The 26,569-nt window shown below is 36.0% G+C and overlaps 1 protein-coding gene across 1 annotated transcript in view; it reads right to left on the bottom strand.

The window, feature by feature from the left end:
- Positions 1-7,604: 7,604 nt before the first annotated feature.
- The window catches only part of LOC150080734 (AN1-type zinc finger protein 2A), a 100,181-nt gene continuing 81,216 nt past the window's right edge, over positions 7,605-26,569 (bottom strand). Inside the window, exons 5-7 of the mRNA XM_090381287.1 lie at positions 23,478-23,593; positions 14,272-14,362; positions 7,605-7,733 (exon numbers count right to left, since the gene is read on the bottom strand). Coding sequence (XP_090237413.1) covers positions 7,698-7,733; positions 14,272-14,362; positions 23,478-23,593 — 243 coding nt within the window. The 3' untranslated portion in view covers positions 7,605-7,697. The remainder of the gene's footprint in view (positions 7,734-14,271; positions 14,363-23,477; positions 23,594-26,569) is intronic.

Below are 26,569 nucleotides of genomic sequence, written 5' to 3'. Positions count from 1 at the left end.
TGTCAACTTAGCTCCCAATCAGATTACTGAACTTTCAGTCATGCCCACCTTAATATAGCCAAGCTCCTCTCACCCTATAATAAAATGCATACACTCTAAGTTACTTGCTGTAATGAATCTAACTAGACTGTTACATTATGCTGGATCCCAGAACATTCTGGCATAGCAAGAAATGAAAGATCAGACAAATAACTTCACAATCTTTTCAAATTCCATATACCAATTATCCATAAAGCATGTTATGATAGTTGGTCACTGATCTGGAGAGGTTAGCAGAAAACCAATTTTACCAGATAAAACTAGACCCAAAGCTACGGCCCTCTATCTCCTGGCAAAGCACCATGGAATAAGTAATTATTATGGAAACTAAGGATTGGGCATACACCTCTTATTCACCTGCAACTCCTATTGCTCCCTGATGTACCTTACCATACACAACAGTCAGTTGTGTATGGTAAGGCACATCACATATTAATAGACTATCATTACCTTCTGATTATCTGATCAAGTATGTTTCCATCACTTAAAAAATGTTCTTGCAGATTATGCAAATATGGAAGATTTTTTTAATTACCTGAATCAGATTGGATTATATTATAAAACATGACCATAATTTACAGCAGTTTCCTCTTTCTTCCTAACCAATATTAAGCAGTTACATGTAGCCCATTCCTTTTCTAACCCAAAGACTTACGAATCTCTACTGATAGATCAAATAATGATACTCTGGTAGGTAGACACAATTTGGTCCTGGCAGCCCTTATGTCATTAATCCCGAGAACATATATTTACAATTTTCTTAATTTCTGGCTTCGGTGTAACACACAGAATTGCCCTTCCATGCCATGTGGAAAAGTACTTGGCTTAAGAATGGCCATAGCTGTTCTTAACCTCCTGTCAGTTAACATTAGGATTGTCTGGTATTCTAGCAGGTAAATAAACATGGTTTATATGGTTATCAGTAATCTACCCAGGTAACTTCCTGTACTGATATTCTCAAAACGAATATACAGCATTATTATTGTATATATTTTATTTTTTGACATATTATGAATTAAGAGCAGTCTTTTTTCACATTTAACAGATACCAGGTAAGCAGTAATATCTATTTCTTGTACTCAACTACATACTCACACAGTGTCTGTGAAATGCCAAAGCTGGCAAAAATGGGCATTCACAGAGTGTGGTTTTAATTTGGGGAGATGGGATCTATCCAGTTATATTAAAGGAGGCATAAAAGCAACTATGCAAACCCTTAGCCATAATTATGAGAGCATCCTTGAACTAAGGGGAGGTTCCCACGGACTGGAGATGTGCAAATGTATCTCCAATTCACAAAGAGTATCGAAAGGTGACACGAGTAATTACAGACCAGTTAGTTTAACATCTGTTCCGGGTAAAATAATTGAGTCACTGTTTAAATATGCTTTGCAGGATCATCTAGACAAGACTGCAGCAATAATTCAGACACAGCATGGGTTTGTTAAGGGAAAGTCTTGTCTGATAAATTTAATAGGATATTATGATGGGGTTAAAAAGCAACTGGATGCAAAAAATAATTTTGATATCATATATTTGGATTTCAGAAGAGCTTTTGATACTGTTGTGCATGGAAGACTATTGTACAAATTGGAGCAGAATGGTATTAAGGGTAAGTTGCTACAATGGATAAAAGGATGGTTGAGGGGGAGAAGACATAGGGTGGTAATTAATAGGTGCTGCTCTTCGTGGACTAATGTTATTAGTGGAGTCCAATAGGGTTCGGTGTTGGGTCCACTCTTGTTTTGTATCTTTATCAATGATATTGATGAAGGTATATCAGGCATAGTGTCAAGGTTTACAGTTGATACAAAGGTTGGCAGGGTTGTTAATGACAGCAGTGGCAGTGTGCTACTGCAACAGGATCTAGATAATTTGGGCAGATGGGCTAAGAAGTGGCAACTGAAGTTTAACCTTGACAAATGCAAAGTACTGCATATGGGTAGAAGTAACCCCAGAGAAACATACCAACTGTGTGGTACTACTACACTTAAGGTAGTAGAAAATGAAAAAGATCTGGGAGTAATTGTGCAGTCAGATATGAAGTTTTCTGAGCAATGCAGACAGGCTGCCATGGCAGGTCATGGGGTTTTGTCAATGATATATAGGAATTTTGCTAGCAGGGAAAAGGAGGTGATTGTCCCTCTGTATAAGGCAATGGTCAGGCTATGCCTTGAGTACTGCATACAGGTCGGTCTGGAGGCCTCATTTTAGGAATGATGTCAGTTTGCTTGAGCATGTACAGAGAATGGCAACAAGATTGGTGAGGGGAATGAAGGGATCCTCTTATCAAGAGAGGCTTAAGTTCTGCAAATTCCCGTGGTTGGAGACTAGGCACCTGCGCGGTGTTCTGATTGAGGTGTATAGGGCCTTGAATCGGCTGAGCATGCTGAATTCTGATGGGATCCTTCCACTTGTTCAGATTACGAACCTAAGGGGGCATAAATTCAAATTAAGAAAAGACAGATGTAGAATAGATGTGCGGAAATTTGCCTTTAGCCAGCGGGTGGTTAATTGCTGGAACAAACTTCCATCTGTCGTTGTGGAAGTTGATAGGTTGAATAAATTTAAGGAGGAACTGGAGAGGCATTTGGAGGGAATGGTGTGAATTTGGAGGGAATAGGGCCTTGAATCGGCTGAGCATGCTGAATTATGATGGGATCCTTCCACTTGTTCAGATTACGAACCTAAGGGGGCATAAATTCAAATTAAGAAAAGACAGATGTAGAATAGATGTGCGGAAATTTGCCTTTAGCCAGCGGGCGGTTAATTGCTGGAACAAACTTCCATCTGTCGTTGTGGAAGTTGATAGGTTGAATAAATTTAAGGAGGAACTGGAGAGGCATTTGGAGGGAATGGTGTGATTTCCCCCCCCCCCGGCTGATACACTTGCTTTCTTGCATCACATGCCACTATTACTACTACTTGTGTCATTCTTTGATCCTCCTTTGTGAATTGGGGTCACATTTGCACATCTCCAGTCTATGGGTACCTGAGTCACCTGAGTCAAAAGAAGCTCTCATAATTATGGCTGAGGGTTTGCTTACTTCCTTTGCTATCTCCTTTAATATAACTGGATAGATCCCATCCACCCCGGGTGCCTTTTTTGTGTTTATCCTCAACAATTTCTCTTCCACTTTCCTCTCAGTTATTATAAAATCATCTAGCTCACTGCCAGAGTTTACTTCACCTCTGGCATTCCCCTTCCTGAATAACTCCTCATGTGTGAATGTAGATGCAAAATACTCATTTAGTTTGTTAGCCACCTGAGCAGGATCCTCAGCTGTTGAACCATCACTATCCAGTGGACCAATCTGATTCATCCCCTTCTAGAGTTTACATAAGTAATGAACTCTTTGCTGTTTTTCTTTGCATCCTTTGCTAAAGATTTCTCGTAATCTGCCTTCGCCTGCCTAACCTCCTTTGTAACAGACTAGCTTATATATATCATAGGCTTCTATGTTACCCATTAATTTATATGTATCCCATGCATCTTTCTTCTCTGCCATATGTCTCATTAATTCATCTGACATCCATTTAGGCCTAAACCTTGAACAATACTTCTTAGTTGGTATGTAAAGCCTAGTAACTTCCAAGATAAGTTCTTTGAATGATTCCCATTTTGAATTTGCTGTTGGTAACATCATCAGTTGGTCCCACTGTATAGAATTTAAATGCTGTCTCAGACCATCTTAGTTGCCTTTGGAAAGCAAACAAAGGCGCCTCCGTAGCTGGGTGGGCAGGAGCAGCAGTGTATAGCACATGCTTCTTGATTAGACCGGGGTTCGAGCCCATGACCACCAAATACCGAGGATGCAGAAAGGTCAGGAAATGACCACCGCATATCCCGGAGCAATATGGCCTTCGTTGCTAATGCTCCTAAAAACCAAATAACAAACAAACAAGCCACCTAGTAGTTCCTTTATCTGCAGATTCTTAATGTATGAAGAATCACTACTGATAATCAGATCAAGAGTATTACTTGCTCTAGTTGCCTCCCGAACATGCTTATGTAGAAAACCATCATCCAATAAATCCACAAAAGCCTTGCTTGTGTGTGAGTGACCAACCCACAAATTCCAGTCAATATCTAGGAAATTAAAATCCCCCATTATAAAACTCTGATTTACTGGCCCACTATTTCCCTGTACAGTTTCTGAGGGTTTTTAGCACACTCCTACTCTCAATTTTGATCTCCAAATGCTTATGTCACACCAAACTGACTCGACACTGCACTGTCCAGCAATGTTGACTGGCTTCAGTTCCTTGGATTTTGTGTTTCTTAACTAATAGCATAACCCCTCCTCCCTTCCTGTTCTGTCTATCCTTTCTGTATACATTGTACTCCCCCAAATTCCAGTTCTGCATTCCTTATATCTGTGTGACACCACGTCTCTGATATCCCAACAATATCTGCCTTTGATGTTTTGAGCAATACCTCAAATTCATCAAATTTTAGGCCTAAATGGTTGTGAAATGAACTAATGAGATTAGTTTGTTTGTATATTTAATTTTTAGGAGCATTAGCAAATAAGGCCATATTGCTCCTAGGATATGCAGTGGTCATTCCCTGACCTTTCCGCATCCTCCGTATTTGGTAGTCATGGGTAGAACCCTGGTCTAATCAAGAAGCGTGTGCTACGCACTGCTGCTCGTGCCCACCTGGCTACGGAGGCGGCCAATGAGACTTGTGGCAGAGAAAAATGCATGGGATGCATATAAATTATCAGGCAACACAGAAGCCTATGAAATATATAAGCTAGTCTGGTCTGTAATCAAGTCACAAAGGAGGTTCGGCAGATTACGAGAAATCTTTGGTAAAGGATGCTAAGAACAACAGCAAGCATTTCTTTGCTTATATAAACTCTAAAAGGAATGGGATGAATCTGAATGGTCCACTTAATATCAGTGGTTTGACTGTTGATGATCCTTCTCAGATAGCAAACGAACTGAATGAGTATTTTGCATCTACATTCACACGAGGAGTTAAGGTTTGAAAATGCCACAAGTTTATCAAATTGCAGCAGGGTGCTTAATGATTTTGTAATAACTGAGAACAAAGTGGAGAAGAAATTGTTGAAGTTAAACATAAGAAAGGGACCTGTGGTGGATGGGATCTATCCAGTTATAATAAAGGAGGTGGCAAAGGAAGTAAGCAAACTCTTAGCCATAATTATGAGAGCATCCTTGGACTCAGGTGAGGTCCTCATGGACTGGAGATGTGCAAATGTGTCCCCAGTTCACAAAGGGGGGATTGAAGGTGACACGAGTAATTACAGACCAGTTAGTTTAACTTCTGTTCTGGGTAAAATAATGGAGTCACTGGTTAAAGATGCATTGCAGGAAATTTGATAGGATATTATGATGTGGTTACAAAGTAACTGGATGCAAAAAATAATTTTCATATACACTTGGATTTCAGTAAAGCGTTTGACACTGTTGCACATGGACGACTACTGTACAAATTGGAGAAGAATGGTATTTAGGGTAAGTTGCTACAATGTATAAAAGGATGGTTAGTGGGAGACAACAAAGAGTGGTAATCAATGGACACTGCTCTTTCTGGACTAATGTTATTAGTACAGTCCCATAGGGTTTGGTGTTGGGTCCACTGTTGTTTTGTATATTTATCAATGATATTGTTGAAGGTATATTAGGCTGAGTATCGAAGTTTGCAGATGATACAAAGGTTGGCAGTGTTAATGATAGTAATCGCAGTGTGTTACTGCAACAGGATCTAGAAAATTTGGGCAGATGGGCTGAGAAGTGGCAACTGAAGTTTAACATTGAAAAATGCAAAGTACTGCATATGGGTAGAAGTAACCCCAGAGAAACAACCAACTGTGTGGTACTACACTTATTGTGATAGAAAATGAAAAAGACCTGGGAGTAATTGTGTGACTACAAGTTGTTTGTGTTTACAATTGCAGTGGCTTGCGTATTGCCAAGGAAGTGTAGGACTTTGACAAAGTAAAGAAAGATGGAGTCTTAGTACAGATGCTAAACTGCTGATAGCATTTATCCATCTGTATTAGATCGAGGGAAGTACTCAAAGCATTCATTTGTGAAAACACTGCTGTTTATCTTATGGAGCTCTGTATTCCCGACAAGCATTTTGCTCATGCCATTGGTTCACCCTCCCTGTATTAGGATGTATATACCATGACCTATCAAAAAAAAAAAAATATGTGTGTATATATATATATAACTCAGGTGGAGGGGGATATGAAATTTTTTTTCTTCTGTGTGTGAAAATTTGTATATGAAATAGTTAATTTCACATACAGATAAAAGTTAATCACAAAAAGACACTGAAAAGCTTTTAATTTTCAAAGTTTAATTATCAATAGACCATCCAGCCACAGCATAAATTGATTGGCATCAAGCACTTGGGAAAGTTAGAATTGACTTTAACACTAACAAGTAAAGTAAACATGTATTTTTAGTATCCTCCCATCTGGTGATTAACTTTGCATAGGTGGCACCTAACTCCTGTACAAATTTAGCAAGGCCTGAATATGGTTGCCCAGCTACTTAATATAATGCAGAATTGGCTGCACTATGTAAAACAGTTGGACTGTGAGGCATTCACCAATCACTGTCTCTTTCATAGCCTAATTTGGCAAATTTTATAGCAACAAGCCTTGAAGCACAAATGCTATATCCCACTCTTCACTGCCATGATCAGAATAGTTACTATTCTGTGGCTATGGCCTTGTTTGAACATGTTAAGTAGTTAGTGCAGCTGGGTGTTTTATGCTACAAGTGTCCTGTCTTGCATGGCTTCAATTATGAAGAAGAATAAGCATGGTTACAGAAAACAGGCCATGACGTACAAATGGCGTAGCCCACCCTTAATAACTAGAGAGCAGTTACTAGTCTGACTATGACCTTGTTCAAATGCATTTAGTGTTTTTTATCCAATGATTATAATTTTCGAATAAATGCCAATAATATAAAAAAAACTATTATTACAAAATAAATGTTCTATTATATATTAAAGACAAGGTGAACCTTTTTATGTTACATTCCAAAAATAACAATTTTGCATGGTACAATGGTGGGGCTGAATAAAATTGGTAAGTAGTCTTTACTGTTGTTATAAAATAAGTAACCAATACTTAAGATTCTAATTAGAACTTTTTTTCACAATTACACTTATTTTCACTGCAAGATGTGGCTAATAGAATGTCTTCATATAAAACTTTTTTTTATTATTATTATAATGTAAAGTACTTATAGGTGACTGCATGCCTGTGTCATTGATTCATTTTATGTTGAAGAATATACTGTCTGTGCACAGTATTAAATCTTTTGTCATGTGCCCTAATTCTTTAAAAAAAAAAAAGCTGTCTTCATGGCAGACAATTAATTAATAAAATAATGAAAACCTTTCCCTCCTCTAAGTAGAATAAGTGCTATTATTACATCTAGAACCAGAGGCACACTTTTCAAATAATGACACAATAGTTCTAGATATTAAAAAGATGTACAAATATTTATTATATAATCTTTTACAGTGATTTTATATTTACATATTTTAAAACATTTCTTGAATTAGACAATGATTTAGTGAGTAGAAAAGTCAACTGCAGTGGATGACATGCAATAAGTGGCAAGGTCTTCTGTACAAACAATTCCTGAAGTGCAAGTTCTGATTAAGATAAAGTGCAATTCTTGTCTTTTTCTTGATGCTGTTGAGAAAATAAACATTTTTAAATCATAAGCAAAAGCAAAGATATACAAAAGTAAATGGAATTTCTTAAATAAAAACATTATCCTACAAAAGTATGCATAAGCAAAAATAAGAAAACAAATTTTAAGATGTTTATGTAAAGAAATATGGTTGTATCAAAATGATACTTAAATTGAATTTTTTAAAAAATTAAGAAAAATGGCTGTTACATTCTTTTAAAATGATAAGACCTTAGAATTTTGATATTATTACTAAAATCCAGGAGGGGGAAAATTCCAGCAAAATGCCCTAAAATGCATTTTTTTTTGGTGTGTGTGTGGAACTGTCTTAAAAAGTGCCTTTCTTTCCATTATTTTGCTGATTTTTTCTCCTATACCTGAGCTAGCACATGGGTTTTTGGTAAAACCTCAGGAGTAACAGAAATAGGAAATTTATATAAAAAAATATGCATTGTATTGGCAATATAAACTACTTTCTGCTTAAATATTATATATATCTATTAAGATTTTGACATAGTTAATCCCTTTACTGAATTTTTAGACAGCAAAGTTTTTTAATACTATAAATAAGGAACACTGGAAACAGAAAAGCTGTTTTTATAATCTTAATGTTTGCAATTTCAAGTATTGAAAAGCAATGGAAAATACCAGATAAAGTTTGAATTTTTAAATAACTACATAGTACAACAACAACTGATTTGTACTACAAAATGGTAATTTATACTTCCAATGAGCAGAATCAGGCTGATTTGGCTATTTCTTACTTTAATCTGGCACATTTTTACTTCAAAAGTAATTTTGCTTTCCCTCTTCACAGCAAATGACAATGACAAAATTGTTTAAGCTGCAGTAAGAAATAGCTTAGTTAAATGGATTAAGGATGGCAAAATTTTTGTAAATAGCAACAGTTTTTTTATTGAAATTAGCAGAGTCTGGAAATAAGGGTCACACTGTATGTGAAAAATTTTGTGAAATGTAAAAATATTGCCAAAGCACTCTCTCTCAGAAAGCAGTGTCAGTTTTGAAAATTTGAAGAAATGTGTAACAAATAATATTCTTTTTTAAAAGATTTGTTTAAATTATAGCAAAATGCCTTTCCTTAGGTTTTTAGCAGATGTAGTTTGATCATTAATGTCTTAACATCACTCCTGCACCCTAGTATTTATACAAGGAAGGATATTAGCACCTATCTAATCTTTATTTCTACTGTATAACTAATCATGATGAATCTAGTAAAGGAATATGTTAGAAATCTGAGAAAGAGCATATTTCATTAAACTGGCATCTCTCACTGCAGTCCATTTTTCTGTGATGTAGAGTTCATTGCTACCAATGCACTTCTACCAACCTATAATTTACTAAATGCTGTATGAAAATAAATCCACTGCAACTCTTGATGTGAAGAAATCAACATGCATTTTTTTTTTTTTTGAAGTTTTACAACTTCAAAGTGCACCTGGAAACAAACTTATGATTGCTGACAGCAATGTCCTATGAGTAGACAATATCAGTCTGTCTTGCAAAAAAAAAAACCTTTCACCATTAAATTGCACAATTGTAATACAGAACAGAAAAATCTGGGAGAAATGCAAGATGCATAGGAGATGTTAACACCTACAAGTACTTTGTATTGACATCAAGAAAGTATCAAGCATAAAAATTGACATGATCAACAATTAAGGGCCAAGATCATAAGAAACAAATCTTCCAAGAAAAAACATCTAATTATGTGAAGCAAAACAAAAAAAAACAACATTTGATCCAAGCATCATTCAAGAATTATCTTATATGTATTCTATTTTTAACCAAGATAGATTATTTTCTCTATGTGAGCTTCTAGAGCATCATTATTGGCAATGAAGACAAAAAGTCACAAGTTAGGATTGAATTTGAGTGTCTGCAGTTCTGCCCAGACACAATAAGAGGGAGTATATGTTGAGATCCTTGTCAATCAGTTCAGCCCTGGAGAGAATGTGCAAGGCTTATGCAGTCAGTTTTTCTCAGTGTATGCTGTGCTTGTTAAGAAGAGAGAATGTTTTTACAGGGATGGGATACACTTGAATAGAACAGGTGCAAGAATATTTGCTGATGCTATCACGGCAGCTATAAAAATGATTCATGCATTTCTACTATTGGTACATGCAGAAGCCTGGAAACTAACACAAAAAAACATGTCTGGGATTTCAGACTCTGTTGGGGATCATCATTGAATAAATGAATACATGGGATGCATTGGAATAGCTAAGAGTAAGAACATGTGCATGTATACTAATTCTGACCGGGCTAGCCAGGTGGGTAAAGTGCCTGCCTGGCAACCCAAAGGTTGCGGGTTCAAATCCCAGCTCAGGCTTCGATCAAAGTACTGCAAAAACCTTGGGGAGGTGCACTATGGCCACAGAAGCTGATGTGCCAACAACTACCCCAAAAAAAAAAAATGTATACTAATGCTAGGAGCATTGTACATAAATTTGATGAATCTGAAATACAAATTAAGTTTTCAAAGGCAGACATTGTAGGAATAGTGGAGATGTGTCACACAGACATAAGTGATGCTGAATTTGATTAGGGGAATACAATAGAGACAGAACATGAGGTCATGCTTTTAGTTAAGAAGCATGTTAAATCTAAGGTAGTACATCCAGTTAACTTGGCTGACAAGTGAATTGCTGAATCAGTTTGGTATGATATAAACACTGGGAAAACAAAATTGAGCAGGAGTGGGTTATAGGCCTAATGACTGATGAGAATACCAACAGCTATATAGAGAAATAGAGTGAGCCAGTAAAGCAGAATGTCTTATAATGAGGGGATTTTAGCTTTCCAGATGGTCACTCACATACTAGCAAGCCTTTCTTGGATGACTGTTTTCTTCAGCAGCATGTTAGAGGGACAAAAAGGGGAAGCATTACTCTTAATGTAGTTATCAGTAATGATTCTTCATGAATTAAGAATCTGCAGGTAAAGGACCCACTGGGTGGCAACAATCACAGTGTACTAATGTGGATTTAATTAAAGACATAAATACTGTCAAGGGTAAAGCTCTTACATTGATAAGAGTGACTACAGAGATCTCAGACAGCTTTTAAATTGTGTGCAGTGGGGCCAATTGATGTTATCAACAACAAATTCTAAATGGGAAGGATTCAGGGAAGTAATCAAAGAAGTTACTAGCCTTTTCACACCAACATAGAAATTCATCTTCAAGGCTTAGACCTAAATGGATGTTAGATGAATTATTGACAGAAAAAGTGTATGGAATGCATTTAAATTATCAGGTGATACAGTAGCTTATGGTAAATTAGGTAGTAGTAGTGGCATGTGATGCAAGAAAGCAAGTGTATGAGCTTATACAGCATCAGCCAAAAAAAAAAAAAACACATTTAAGGTATCAACTTCCACAATGACAGATAGAAGTTTGTTCTAGTAATTAACCACCCGCTGGCTAAAGGCAAATTTCCGCACATCTATTCTACCTCTGTCTTTTCTTAATTTGAATTTATGCCCCCTTAGGTTTGTAATCTGAACAAGTGGAAGGATCCCATCAGAATTCAGAGTGCTGAATCCATTCAAGACCTTTTACACCTCAATCAGATCACCACACAGGTGCCTAGTCTCCAGCCGTTGCAATTTGTCGAACTTAAGCCTCTCTTGATAAGAGGATCCCTTCATTCCCCTCACCAATCTTGTTGCCCTTCTCTGTACACGCTCAAGCAAATCTACATCCTTCCTAAAATGAGGCCTCCAGACCTGTACGCAGTACTCAAGGGCGGCCTGACCATTGCCTTATACAGAGGGAGGGACAATCACCGCCTTTTCCCTGCTAGCAAAATTCCTATATATCATTGACAAAACCTCATGACCTGCCCTGGCAGCCTGTCTGCATTGCTCAGAAAACTTCATATCTGACTGCACAATTACTCCCAGGTCTTTTTCATTTTCTACCACCTTAAGTGTAGTAGTAGTACACAGTTGGTACGTTTCTCTGGGGTTACTTCTACCCATATGCAGTACTTTGCATTTGTCAAGGTTAAACTTCAATTGTCAGTTCTTAGCCCATCTGCCCAAATTATCTAGATCCTGTTGCAATAGCACACTGCCATTGCTGTCATTAACAACCCTACCAACCTTTGTATCATCCGCAAACTTCGACACTAAGCCTGATATACCATCATCAATATCATTGATAAATATACAAAACAACAGAGGACCCAACACCAAACCCTGTGGGACTCCACTTTAACATTAGTCTACAAAGAGCAGCACTCATTAATTACCACCCTGTCTTCTCCCACTCAACCATCCTTTTATCCATTGTAGCAACTTACCCTTAATACCATTCTGCTCCAATTTGTACAATAGTCTTCCATGTGCAACAGTGTCAAAAACTTTCCTGAAATCCAAATATATGATATCAAAATTATTTTTTGTATCCAGTTCCTTTGTAACCACACCATAATATCCTATTAAATTTGTCAGACAAGACTTTCCCTTAACAAACCCATGCTGTGTCTGAATTATTGCTGCAGTCTTGTCTAGATGATCCTGCAATGCATCTTTAACCAGTGACTCCATTATTTTACCCGGAACAGAAGTTAAACTAACTGGTCTGTAATTACTCGTGTCACCCTTTGATCCCCCTTTGTGAACTGGGGATACATTTTATAAATTAGTCTGTAATCAAGTCACAAAGGAAGTTAGGCAAGCTAACACATTATGCGAATGTATTCTTTGCTAGAGACAAAGAAAAACAGCAAAGACTTATGTTTATATTAACAGTAGAAGGAAGGGTTTGAATAACATTGGGCCAATTCATGTTCATGGCCCTACTGAGGTTGCAGACAAATTGAATAGGTATTTTGCATCTACATTCACACATAAGGAATTCTTTAGGGTAGGGGATGCTAAAAGTTTAACAAACTAACAAGGAGCTAAATGTCCTTGTGATAACCGAAAGGAAAGTGGAGGAGAAATTGTTGAGGATGGACAAAGGAGTTCAGCAAACCCTTAGCTGTAAGTATGAGAGCATTCTTGGATTCAGAGGAGGTCTCTATGGAATGGAGAAGTGTGAATATATCTCCAATTCATAAAGGGAGATCAAAAGGTGACATGAGTAATTACAGAACTGTTAGCTTAATGTCTGTTCCAGGGAAAATAATAGTATCATTGTTTAAATGAAGTAATGCAGACAATTTGGATAGGCATGCAATTATACTAAAATCACAGCATTGATTTGTCAAGGGGAGTCTGGTCTTGTCTAACCAACCTGATAGGTTACTATGATGCAGTGACCAAGGAACTGGATGCAAAAAATTTTTAAATAGTGTACTTGGATTTTAAGAAGGCTTTTGATACTGTTGCACATAAAAGACTGCTGCATAAACTGGAGCAATGTGGCATTAAGGGCAAGTTACTGCTATGGATAAAGGATCAGTTAAGTGGAAGAAGACAGGGTGGTTATCAATGGGCACTGCTCTTTATGGACTAATGTTATTAGTGGAGTTCCCCAGGGCTCCAATATTTATCAATGATATTGATGAAGGTATATCAGGCTTAATGACTTAAGTTTGCAGAATACAAAGATTGGCAGGGTGGTTAACAATAGTCAATCAGGGTGAGCTACCACAACAAGATTTGGGAAAATTGGGTCGATGGGCTGAGAAATGGCAGTTAAAGTTTAACATTGACAAATGCAAGGTACTGCACATGGGTAGCAGTAACCCAAAGTAAATTATTAACTGGTGTGGTACTATACTCAGGGTAGTGGAGAATGAACAAGATCTGTGGGTAATTGTGAAGTCAGACATGAAATTCTCTGAATAGTGCAGACAGGCTGCTAAGATAGCTCATGGAGTTTGTCTATGATATATAGGAACTTTGCTAGAATAATGAGGTAATTATCCCTTTGTATAAGGCCATGGTTAAGCTGCATCATGAGTACTGTATACAGGTCTGGAAGAGTCACTTCAGGAAGGATGTAGATCTACTGGAATAGGTGAAGAGAACAAAAGGGTGCTTTTACTCAAAAAGGTTTAAGTTCTGAGTAATTGCAGTGTCTGGAGAAAAGGCACCTGCTGATTGAGGTGTTGACTGGATTGAGTAAGCTGAATGTTAATGGTATTCTTTCACTTGCTGAGACTACACATGTGAGTGGGCATAAATTTAAGTTGAGGAAGGATGGTTGCAGGATAGATGTGGCGAAGTTTTCCTTAAGTCAGCAGGTGGTTGATCATTGGAACAGGATTCCAACAGTTGTTGTGGAAGTGGATGGTTTGAATAAATTCAAGAAAGAACTAGACAAATTCTTGGAGGTGAGAGAGAGAGAGAGAGAGAGAGAGAGAGAGAGAGAGAGAGAGAGAGAGAGAGAGAGAGAGTGTGTGGAAATGCCACCCATCCACCCCATCTTGGTTAAAAGATAATACAGCTAGGATGATGTTTCATTCCATTCCCATCCTATCAAAGTCAGCATTTCAAAATGTAAAAAGTAACAGTCAGGTTAAAAAAAGTTTTTCACAAAACATACCATTAAATTTTACTTACCCATGTATTGTGATTTATGGGAGGTGAAGGTCCAGAATTTGTTTTGACAGGTTTAGAGTGATTTGCTTGAGCCCTTGCTAATGCTGCAGCTCTATAGATAGATAAAGTGATATTACTAATACCTACATTGCTTATAATCTAAATTTAGTCTATTATTACTATGTGCATTTCAAAAATCTTAGTTTCTTATATTAGTAAAAGTTTTTGAAATATTAATTTCAACAAGTGATTAGTTACAAGCTGTTCAACAGAGCATCATTCTTATCTTACTACCATCTATATATGATAATCTAATTTACTGAAGAAAGAACAATAGGAATGATGTTTCTAATTAACTTTAAGATGATAAATTTATGGATATAAAATACAAAATAAATACTTCTAATATATAAGTACTAATATTTAAGTTTCAATCTTAAAAACAAAATTGAAAAATAGTTTTTACAGGGAAACTGTGCAGAAGCACACTAAGAGATCCAACACAATGACAGAATTATGTAACATTGTAGGTATTTTAGAACAATATGCAGAATGCACAGCACACACAAATTGTAGCTAAACTCTTTCCAACCACAAAATAAGTAAAATTATTAAGCACGAGATATCTCCTGGACTTGCAAGTAAAACTTGCAGTGAAATTGCATTTTTCTTGAGACAGAAGAAATAATTTAATAAGAAATTGCCTAACTTTGATATTCACCATTCAAAATTAACACTAATCACAACAGTTTGTGCACCATCTCAAATGGCATGCACTTAAGATCATCACAAAAACATCCTTCTAATATTGACCTGCAACATTGCAAAACTTGGTACCACCAAAGATGTTATATTTCACCTGCTTTAGACCCATATAATATTCACAAACAGAGTGAATCTGAAGGAAGCTTAAATCTTCATTTGGTTGCCATATCAAACTGCAAAAAAAAAAGAAAAACCCTGAAAATTTCAGCATATCTACAGGCTCTTATGCACTGTCCAGTCCAAACATCACGACTACCTACCTAATAGTGAGTAGGTCCTCCTCATGCTCAGTACTACTGCCATACAATGAGACATGATTCTATAAGGCAGTGTTTCCAACCTTTCGAGTCGCAATCCCCTTTTATAATAGCCAAGTAATCGTGACCCCTGCCACATTTTCATAAAAAGGCATTTTTAATAGAGTAAAGACATTAAAAATTAAAAAAAGTAACACATTAAAAATAGATTTTTCAGAATATACTTCTAGCCTAAAATTTAATGTGATGGTTGACTCGCATCTTGACAACCAACTTCAAAATTCACTCTCATGTCATTCTCAACATTGTCTGTTTCTTGCCTTTGTTTTGATATGAAAAGCATTGAAAATCCACTCTTGCAGAGATACATAGAGGCAAATGGAAGTAAAACTTGAAAGGCAAGAATGGTAACATTTGGATATGACTGATACATAGAACACCAGAACTGAGTCAGCAATTTTTCGTAAAACAAATTACGTGCCGAGGAATCATTCCGCAGATAGAATTCATCCTGTACGTCATTGGGAATGCTGGCTAGATTCAGGGAAGCAGAGAATGGATTTTGTACCAGTGCAGCTTGTTCTGTAAGCTCAGGGAAGTACTGCTGAAATTCCTTTTGAAGGGATTCAAGGTGCCCAGTAATCTCCTCCTTCAGATTCCTCTACCAAATTGCAGAGTTTTTCAAACATGGCAATGTTTCCAATATTTACTTTCCGATGCCAGTTTTGCAGCTTGTATACAAATGCCTGAAGATTGTCTTGAAATTGGATAATGTGTGTTTCCTTTCCCTGAAGTTTCAGGTTCAGCTTATTTAGCTGATCTAAAATGTCTTATGAGTAAGCAACTTTTCTTCCAAGCTTCATCATTAAAGTAAACCACAAGGTCATGTTTCCCTTGCACTTCCAGGAACAACTTGATTTCATCTTTCAACTCAAAGACATGAATGACCATTTCCTTTCGATAGCCAGCATACAGCAGTGTAGAAAAGAACCCCGTGATCAGAATTCATGTCTTTACAGAGTTCTTTAAACAGACGGGTGTTGAAGGCTCCAGATTTCATGTAATTCACAATTTTAATCAAAGAATAGAGTACCTCTTGCAGTGAATGCCCTTTGCTAGGAAGCAAGTTCTTTCACTTTTGTCTGAAAGCTCGACTTTGACCCTAGCACAGCTGCTGCTCCATCTGTATAAACCCCACAGACGTTTTTCTACTGTAGTCCTCTAGTTTCAAATGCACTACAAATAAGCACTCTTCTTTGATGTCATCTGAATGAATATATTTCACGAAGACAAGCAACTGAGAACATGAACTTATACCTATTGATTCATCAACTTCAAAAGAAAACAATGGAGAAACTGATTTCATTCAAAACCTGCTCTTTCACATCTACGGACATATCTGAAACACGCCTCTGAATAGTGTATTGGACAGAGATATTTGTCGCATCTTTATCTCGCTGGCTTCCCCAAGAATTAAATTCACCATCTTCAACATGCAAAGTTTGATGACCATTTCTCCAATCGTGTAAAATTTTTTTTTTGTTTGGAAATTTCCAATGCGACTTCATATGATGCTTGCACTGCTGCTGTGCTCTGTTGCTGACAACTTCCTGTAGGATCAAGTCTCTGATGTCTGAGACCAGTTTCATTGCATCAAAAGAACTGCAAATCCTTTTTAGTATGTTTTGAATGCTTTGTCTCTAAGTGACTTAAACAACATTGCACAGCATTGTGGCTTCTCTATGCCACTGCCAATCAAGGTGGTAAAGCCAAATTTTAGATATTCTTCTGAATGTTCACGTTTTCTCTCTCCATAGGTACGGATTTAGCACGGACTAATGACGGCCCACTGACGATCTTTAGATTTTAGAAAATGCAAGCAGTAGCTAACCCGTGCTCGACAGCGAGCGGCTGGTTTCTATCATAGCGCCAACTAAAGGTGGTTGACGGCGAACTAAGTTCGTGCCAGTTTGCATCAGATGGCCCATCACTGACATTACATCACTGCAAACATGGTGGCGTCAGCAAAACATACGAGGTGATCTTCAAATGCATTAAGAGAGCAACTCACCTTTATTCGACAGTCTGTTATTCACACATCAAGACATTGACTAAAAATGAATTTTGATATTGAATTTTGCATCATAGTGAATATTTTTTTTTTTTTTTTTTTTTTAATTTACTATTTGTAACATTGAATTTTATTCTAATGATAACACTGCATTTGTATATTTTATTTTTAGGGAGTGAATCAAGGTCTGCCACGGTCGAAATTTGAAAAAATATTAAAAGCCACCATAGTAAATAATATAAAATGTGTAATATGTATGAACCATGTGGGTTTTTTTAAGTATCCACTGCAGTGGACCTTAACTCACTTCCTTTCATTTATCAAAAACCACTAGTAGAATATTGCAGTGTAGCCATATTGAAATAAATAAGTGTTGAAAACCCTCGTGGTGAAATTTCCTATAAAAATAATTGCAACTAAAATAAGTGCAGCAACCTCCTAGAAAACATTGTGACCCCCTTGGGGGTCATGACCCAGGCTATAAGGCCTCTCAGTGTTGCAGGAGATGTATCATGTTACCAGAATTGCATCCTGCAGATCTATGATAGTCCATATCAGAGAATCGGAATGCTTGGCTGCAAGATTTGTTAGATTCATATCCAACAAATCTGGCAGCCAAGGTAACAGCTAGAAGTTGCTTCCATGTTCAGCAAACCACTCAAACAATACTAGCAATGTGGTAGGGCACATTATCCTGCTGGAACACACTTGTGCCATTTTGTAAAACAATCACCCACTGGGGTGTACTTTATCAACCACAATGGATAAGTAGTTTTTGGCATTCAGAATGTGGTTTAGGGGTATGGGGGGCTCCAAGAGATTCCCAGAAAAAAAAAACAACATTCCCCACACATCAAAACGTTGCTGCAACCTGCCAATTTCTACTGGACCAGGATATTGGAGAGATTCCTCTCTGCAGTTTGTTGCCATAAATCCCCTTATCTGTCCACATAGTATAGCTGGAAATACAACTTAAAAAAAAAAGCAATATTTTTCAAGTTGTAGATGGTATTTAAATGCAAACTTCAGGCATCATTGATGATGCCCATAAACATGGGTACCTTGACTGGATGCTTATCTTAAGAACACTGCTGGTTATACCCTAGTCAGTTGTTCCAGTGGTTCCCATCTATTGGCTCACAACACAAGGTGGGCAGCCCAAGTTGACCACAAATATCAATGAGGTGTGGGTACTTGCCATTGCCCTGGCAACTGCTGCTTTCTCCACGCTTAGAACACCTCAATTACAGCACTTTGAACAGCCAAAAATATATGCAGTTTCCATAATACTGCTACTTAACAATCATCCCTCTTGAAGTCCATCAGATCATATCCTTTGACATGTCAATCAAGTACTTTGTATGGACCACATGGCAGGAACCTGCAATATCACATTTACATTTTCACCACAAAATGTGCACCATCACGCAGGGAGGAACAGCCAATTGCTAAAACACAGGTGTCAATATCTTGACTGGACAGCATATATCACAGCATTGGTTTGCATATGTGCATACCAATGCTGTGATATACACTGATCTGGCACACAAAACACATGTAAGTAACAGTTAAACTTTTTTTTTTTTACATCTTGTTTCGACTTCCATGAAAAATTTAAACAATCTCCACGTTTTCTCTTATCAGACAGAATTTACTGGATTCTACATACAAGATAACTGTCTTCAGAAAAGAGCATCTCACTTTTGCATCCTTCATGTTATTGATGATTCCAGGTGTGAATGGGCTACTTGAAGAAATCTGGCACTGACTGCATTCCAGCAGTCTGTTGAAACAGACTAACAAGTCTGGTCGAAGACTTGTTTTGCTTGACAATGGGAATAAATTTCTACCGATTCCCATGTACTTGTTATTTTGGTTTTTAGGAGCATTAGCAACTAAGGCCATATTGGTCCGGGATATGCGGTGGTCAGTCCCTGACCTTTCCGCTTCCTCCGTATTTGGTGGTGATGGGCTCGAACCCTGGTCTAATCGTACTCACTCAAGTCACATGAAGAAAGATTAAGAAAATCGCACGCACACACACACGCACACACACACACACACACACACACACAGGGTGTCTCAAAAATATTGGTACAAAATGTTTAGGGGAGGTAGGTAACATCTAAAGGAATGTGAATCACATAGGAACCCATAACCGGAAATGTCACAATAAGTTGGTACACGTGCTGTTCATCAGTTCGCAAGAAGGAAAATTGCTGGTTTACTCATTCAAGCAATAGTCACTGCACGAAGAGCATGCATTGATATACAAATTGTGAGCTGGCAGACATGCACCTAGTATATGGATTAGCAGAGGGCCCACATGGTGTGTGCCCTTATGCAGCACAACATCGCTTTGCAATAAATGTGTGGGCAGATATGGTCGGTGACTGCTTAGGCGGCCCATACCTGTTACCATTCCACATGAACTCCGCTAAATAGCGGATCTTTCTTGAAGAAGTTCTACCAGGGTTACTTGACGATGTTCCAGCAAATGTGAGACGCAACATTTGGTTTCAACATGAAAGGGAGCCTGCCCATTATGGAAGGTGTGTTCGTGACCATTTGAACAGGCATTTTGGGCGTCGATGGATTGGCCGTAGTGGACCCGTTGCCTGGCCCCCACACTCACCTGATTTATTGAGCCTTGATTTCTTTCTGTGGGGGACCCTCAAATCTATTGTCTATGGAAAAGGCACCTCCATAGCCAGGTGGGCAGGAGCAGCAGTGCTTAGCACACGCTTCTTGATTAGATCGGGGTTAGAGCCCATGCCCACCAAATACAGAGGATGCGGAAAGGTCAGGGAATGACCACCACATATCCCCGGAACAATATGGCCTTGGTTACTAATGCTCCTAAGAACAACAACAATGTGTATGGATCTCGTCTGTGCTGCTGCTACTGTCAAAGAAATTCCAGGTGTGTTCGACCATGTCTGCCAATCCATGTTGTGTCGGTGTCACGCATGCATCGCGTCTCATGGTGGAACCTTCAAGCATCTGTTGTAACATCATGAAATGCATCCATCTCATACTCCATTGTTAATATTATGTCAAATAAATGTTTACCACTAATTACCGTCTTGTGTCATTTCTGCTTCTTGTGCCTCTGCTACTACTTTCCTGTGATGTTTCTGGTTATGGGTTCCTATGCGATTCACATTCCTTTAGATGTTACCTACCTCCCCTAAACGTTTGTACCAATATTTTTGAGACACCCTGTGTGTGTGTGTATATATATATATATATATATATATATATATATGAGTTACACAACAGCCAAAAGCAAAGATAGCCGAAATATGGTGACTTTAAAATAAAACAGATTACATGAAAATAAAGGTAATGGCATCAGATAAAGGTGAGCAGATTTGGATATAGTTTAAAAAGGGGAAATAAAGCAAAAATGCAATTAAATCTGATGTCAGCCAAGGTAAAAGTTGATACACGATCAGATATCTCGTCAGAGGACCACACCTGATCATGTATTTTAAGACTGCATTTCTATACTCGTCAAAACTGAGTAAGAGAAGAAATTTTGAAAAAAAAATTTTTTTTCTTGTACCTTCAGAGCAAAAAGTTGCAGATTCTTAAAAGGAAAATTGATTGGCTTATTGTAAAATTATCAAAATAATGTCTCTTTCATGTCTACATTGAAAGATATTGACATTTTTGTACCTTAATGAATGATCAATTTCAAATATCATCTTAAATATTCTTTTAGTGGCATGGTGTGTATTAAGAAATGCAAATTGGTGAAATAATGAGCACTTAAACCTGCATGGAGTAATCCTGCAATCTGCCTTTAATTTCTTAAAGAATATTCTCAGACATTTCAAGATACTTCTCATACCACTTCTTCACTGAATGTAAAGATAGAATAACTGGTAAATTATGCTGACTTAATAATTAAGTTAATATTAATGGCAAAATATTAATAAATAAATTTGTAATTAACAAGTATAGAAATAAAAAGCCACCATAATTTACCAGTAATGCTGCTTTTAGTCACAGAAGAAGTGGTACATGAAACATCTGAGAATATCTGTAATTTAAAGCAAATTACACTCCATGCTATCTTAAAAATTAGTCATTCATTTTAAAATACTTTAATCAAAATACAATCTATTTCCTTAGAAATCTTTGCTAGTCAAAGTTTCTTATAGCCCATTTTGCCTCTTAAGAAATCAGCAAAAATCTCCCATAATTGCAGTATCCCAGTAACCTCCATTGTGGAAATGGCATAAGAAAGCATTCCCCTTGCTCCTCACATCTCCAAAATGGAGAAAAACTGATTGTAAACTGAAGAAAATGAATTTAAAGACATTCAGCAGCCCATATCTTTATAACAATGCAGTGAAGTTGACACTAGAGACTAAATTTTTTTTTTCTTTCAAGAAATCCATGCTCAACTGCTTTAAACAATTTCTGAGTTGCAAGATCAGTATCCGTTAGCTTGGTTTCAAATACATCTTTGAGCAGTTTCTGTATGAAGCCTAAAGAAAATTCCTTCTTTCAGTTTAGTACCTGTTAAATTGGGAAACTTCTCTTAGGTGGCAGAACCCACTTCTTTCTTCATCCAGAACATTAAACTGAATTCTTGATTAATCAAAGTTTTATATGCACAGGAGGTGAAAGGAATGTTGTTTTTTGGTTCAACTAGTGGAACATTTTATATTACTTCTCCCTGGTAAAAATTCTCCTCTTTTCCCACTGTTGCACAACTGCCACAAAAAAAGTATTTTGTGATACTCTTGATTTTTTCCAATTAATTTGTAATCAAATCACCTTGCTCACCACAGACAAGAAGCAGTTGTGGTATTTTGCTGCACTCATGGGATACATTTCTATTGTGTGGCAAAACTGCTTTTAAACTTAATTTTGTGGCATCAGTAAAAACACACCATTCATTAGGATTGTGTTTAATGCCTATTTTTGTTCGTTGTTGGCGCATCGGCTTCTGTGGCCATAATGCACCTCCCAAAGTTTTTGCATTTTTACTCTGATCCAAGCCCGAGGCAGGATTCGAACCGGCGACCTTTGGGTTGCCAGGTAGGCCACTTTACCCACCTGGCTAGCCCGGTCTGCTAATGTCTATTTCATTCAGAAGAATGCTCAACAGTAACATGTATTATCTTCCATAACAAAATATTTTGAAAACACTGACTTTTCAAAAATGTTGAAACTATAGAGTTCCTGCTTCAAGGAACTCCCACTGTTGTAACTTAGAACCAAGGAGGTCTGCTTGCTCTTTAAATCTAAATTACAAGCTAAGTCATTCAACTCTTTTGATTAATTAAATATGGTACATTATAATTTTCTGGTTGGTAATCCAGATCTGCTGAAGTGTCCACTTCAGCAGATCTTGATTACCAATATAGCAAGAATCCTTGCTATATTCATCACTTCTTTTATCCCATGACCTTGGGGAACCTGGGATCAGCAGGTCTTTATTTTGTGGAATTAAGATAAACCATACACTTGCTCACACAACTGTTTTTCCATTACTAGAAAATAAAGAATGGGGGAAGCAGATAAAAGGTTAAGCATGTTAACCCTCCCAAAAATTACTATAATCTGTAAGCATATACAAACATTAGTATTTACAGGTAATAGCAACAGATCAGCATCATATATACTTCCTGAAATTGTAGTAGTCTATATGTATCATGGGTAATACTTAAAAACCAGTATATGTAGAAATTGTGATGTGAAATAAAGAATTATTTTCCTTCAAAATCTATGCATAAAAATTGACTACAAATAGCTGACATGTTATTGTGAGGTAAAAATTATGTTGCCCAGTGTAATTAGCAAAACAAAAAAATGGAGCTAACCTTACAAAAAACTTCAAATACCAATATTTTTGGTCAGAATTATTTGAGATATCAGATTTTCATACAGGAAATCTTACATTTTCCAACACTCAAACATTTTACACTATTATAATTAGTAATTCTGTACACAATTAACCTGCTGAGAGTACTCTAGTTAAAGTTAATACTATTTATAGTACAATTAATCTATTAATTATAGAGAAGCCATTTGTATAAAGCTATCAGGTTGTATGACATGCATAGAACAAATGTTCTTAAAGAAAAGAAAGGAGAAAAAAAAAAAACTATACATACCCAGCAGGAGAAATAGTTTTTCTAGGGTTCTGAAAGCGCTTGCAATCATGATCCTGTGGATGACGATGCTTCAAGCAAAAATTCTGCCTACATTGGTCACAAGTTAGTGGAACCACCTACACAAAAATGAATATTTTGTAATTTTATCTTTGACTAAAAAGGAAATTAATTATTCTTTCAGCTTGTACCAGGACATATTGGAATACAAGTACCTACTTTTTTTTCTGTTAATGCTATTCAATAACAGATTGACAAAAAGAAGTATGGATTGCATTTAACCATTTAAAATTGAAAAACTAAAATTTTGAATTTTTAAAATTTAAGTACTTTTTAAAATTGAAAGTTAACTACATTTAAAATCATTTTGAAAATTTACAAATGTGTGTACATACACATCCATCATAATATTTCTCACTGCTACACTGATCATGCAGAATCACTTCGAAGCCATAAAACCACTAAATTTGTAAACTAGCCTTGTCCAATATGATTATGGTCTTTCCAAAATATTAATTTAGAAATTTAATTCTTATTTCTCCATTTTATGAGCTATTTGGTAATTTGACAAAATAGCAGAAAAATTACTTGACCATTGATTAATTGAAAAAAAAAAAAAAAAAAACATTGATTACACTAATGAAGAGCTATCTGAAGAATTCCAGAAAAACATAATCACAGTAGTATTAACAGAAAAGTGAGAAGAAAAGTGAAAATGGGATTTATTGGTATAAGCAGTCTTGCTTTTAATTCATTTAGCTACATAAAATACTGCAACAAGTTGCTAATAAAATTCAATGAAATACTTGGAATATGTGGTATTTTCTTTTCTTTTAGCACTTTTCCAAGAAATAAATTGGACATATTTCTTGGAAAATGTGCTAGAAGAAAAGAAAGGCTGCAGAGATTTTCAAAAGAAATCTGAAAGAATGGTTTAAAAATGGGAACTTTTATACTTATATATTTAAAGAGGAGGCAGTCACTCAGAAATCATCTGTCATCATGACTAAATTGATACCAAATTTCAAACCATAAACAAAATACACTGAAGTGTAATGGGGGGGGAAAAAAAAAGAAGAATGAAAAGAAATGAGATTCTAGTGAAGAAATTATGCTTAACAGAACAGAAAATTGGGCTTACAGTGAACATCAGGTTTGTTCATGTTCCTTTCTTCTAATGTGAAGAAAACATTCCATACCTATCAGCTTGATGTGATATTTATATTTTATAAAGTGAACTTCAACTTTCAGAGACAGAAATTCTCCACAATTAAAGATATTGCTTTATAGAATTGTTGAAAAAATTAGTCTTTAAATTTAAGTATTCTATGGCTAAAAGTAGTTAATTTCCAATGAATTATATTAAAGTTGAGCAATATTTTGCTTAGAAAAACTCAGTAGGCAACTTGCTACCTAAATAAAAACCTGCAAATAAATTTTTTTTTTTTTTTTTTTTTGTTATGGCTAATTGAACTGCAGTAAACTATTCTCAGATATTTATAATAACCATATTAGCAAAAAAAAATTCACAGAATTGTTTTTAATGTAGTATTTTTACTTTTTAAAAAAAAAGTTGTATAGAAGAAAGACAGAAAAACTATACTAATGTGCTGAGATAGAGAAAGGATAAAATCAAATCAAAAAGATGGATTTCTCTGTCAAATCCAGAAAGTTGATTGCTATGTTGTTCAAGCATGCCTATATTAATCTAAGTATTGTCTACCATTAGAGTTTGGATAATGCTATAATATCAATGAATTATCTGTAAATGATTTAATTTTTATCAACCTTTCAAATAACAGAAAATTAAATTATCTACATTTCTGATTGCATTAAAATTTCTATTTCAATATAATTAATGAATCTGACAATTAGGCCTAATATATGTTAAAATGTATACTGCAATTCTAGTTAAAATTAATTTTCTGTGTTTTCCAGTTTTCTTTTGGCTGGAAGCCAATCTGCAGTTTTTTCCCAATTTCCAAATCTTTTGAATTTCGAAGGTCTGAGTGATTTTACCATTTCTGGTGCGTAAAGAAATGCAAGCCTCTTGTGAAAAGAGAAACTTTGTTAATTCAGAATTCACACTAGCATCATAAGCCATATTGCACCAATGTATGTCTGTACAAGGAAATGTTCATAAGCCACTTTGTAAGTTATATTTATGTGAGCATATGAATTTAAAATCTGGAACACTTTATGGTGGGGAAGAAAGGAGTGGTAGTAGCTACTTCTCCTGAGGTTGGTTAACTACAGCCTCAAAAGAGGCCTTAAAGAATCTTTTCCAGTCTCAAATGGAATATGAACCCAGATCTCTTCGATCAGCAGAAAGTGGCAAAACTATTGTACTGTCATATGGCATGGTTTTAACTATGCTAAATTGGAAACGTTAAAAATTTACACTTTGTAGGCAACTTTGGTACCTACACAATCCACGTATGAAAACTTTTTTTTTTAAATGAAAATTTTACATTTTTACTATTTGGACTTTCCTTTACACCCTTTTAATTTAACATTATCTACATATAGCATCTTTCTTAAATAAAGAACCTATTTAAAATGTCTGTTAAAATAGTTCTGTACACTTATAATGCAATATTCAAAAGAGTAAGCTTGATACACTTCACTGCACATCATGTAAATAATGTATTAACTGGGGGGGGGGGGGAAGAGTTAATTCTCTCTTCTCACAGCAAGGTATATCAAGTTAAGCAGCAGTTCTGAAAACAAAAAAAAAAAAAAAAAAAAAAAACTACTTTTAAAATTTAACTGTTTGGGGAAATACAATTTTATCCTTTGATTGTTGAATTATGCCTATGCAAAGAAGCATTACCTTCTCTATTAAGATGGTGGATGAAGAGAGACAGCAACTGTACAATAAACAAAATGGTAAAATTGTCATATACAACACAAACACTCACAACATTGCAAAGAAATATACATATACATACTTTGAAATATTAGTATAAATAATTTGTGGGCAAACAATATTTTTTATAATAAAATTTTGTTATAGTGAAATGCAGTAAAAAAAAAAAAAAGTCAGAACAATAGGTTATATATTACAAAATAATTATAACTTATTAAATGCAATT

The sequence above is a fragment of the Mastigoproctus giganteus genome, chromosome 9 (assembly GCF_048544385.1).
Source record: "Mastigoproctus giganteus isolate SK-2022 chromosome 9, ASM4854438v1, whole genome shotgun sequence".
NCBI classification, from domain to species: Eukaryota; Metazoa; Arthropoda; class Arachnida; order Uropygi; family Thelyphonidae; genus Mastigoproctus; species Mastigoproctus giganteus.
Note: the sequence above shows the minus strand (reverse complement) of the source record. Positions and strands in the feature narration are given on the sequence as shown.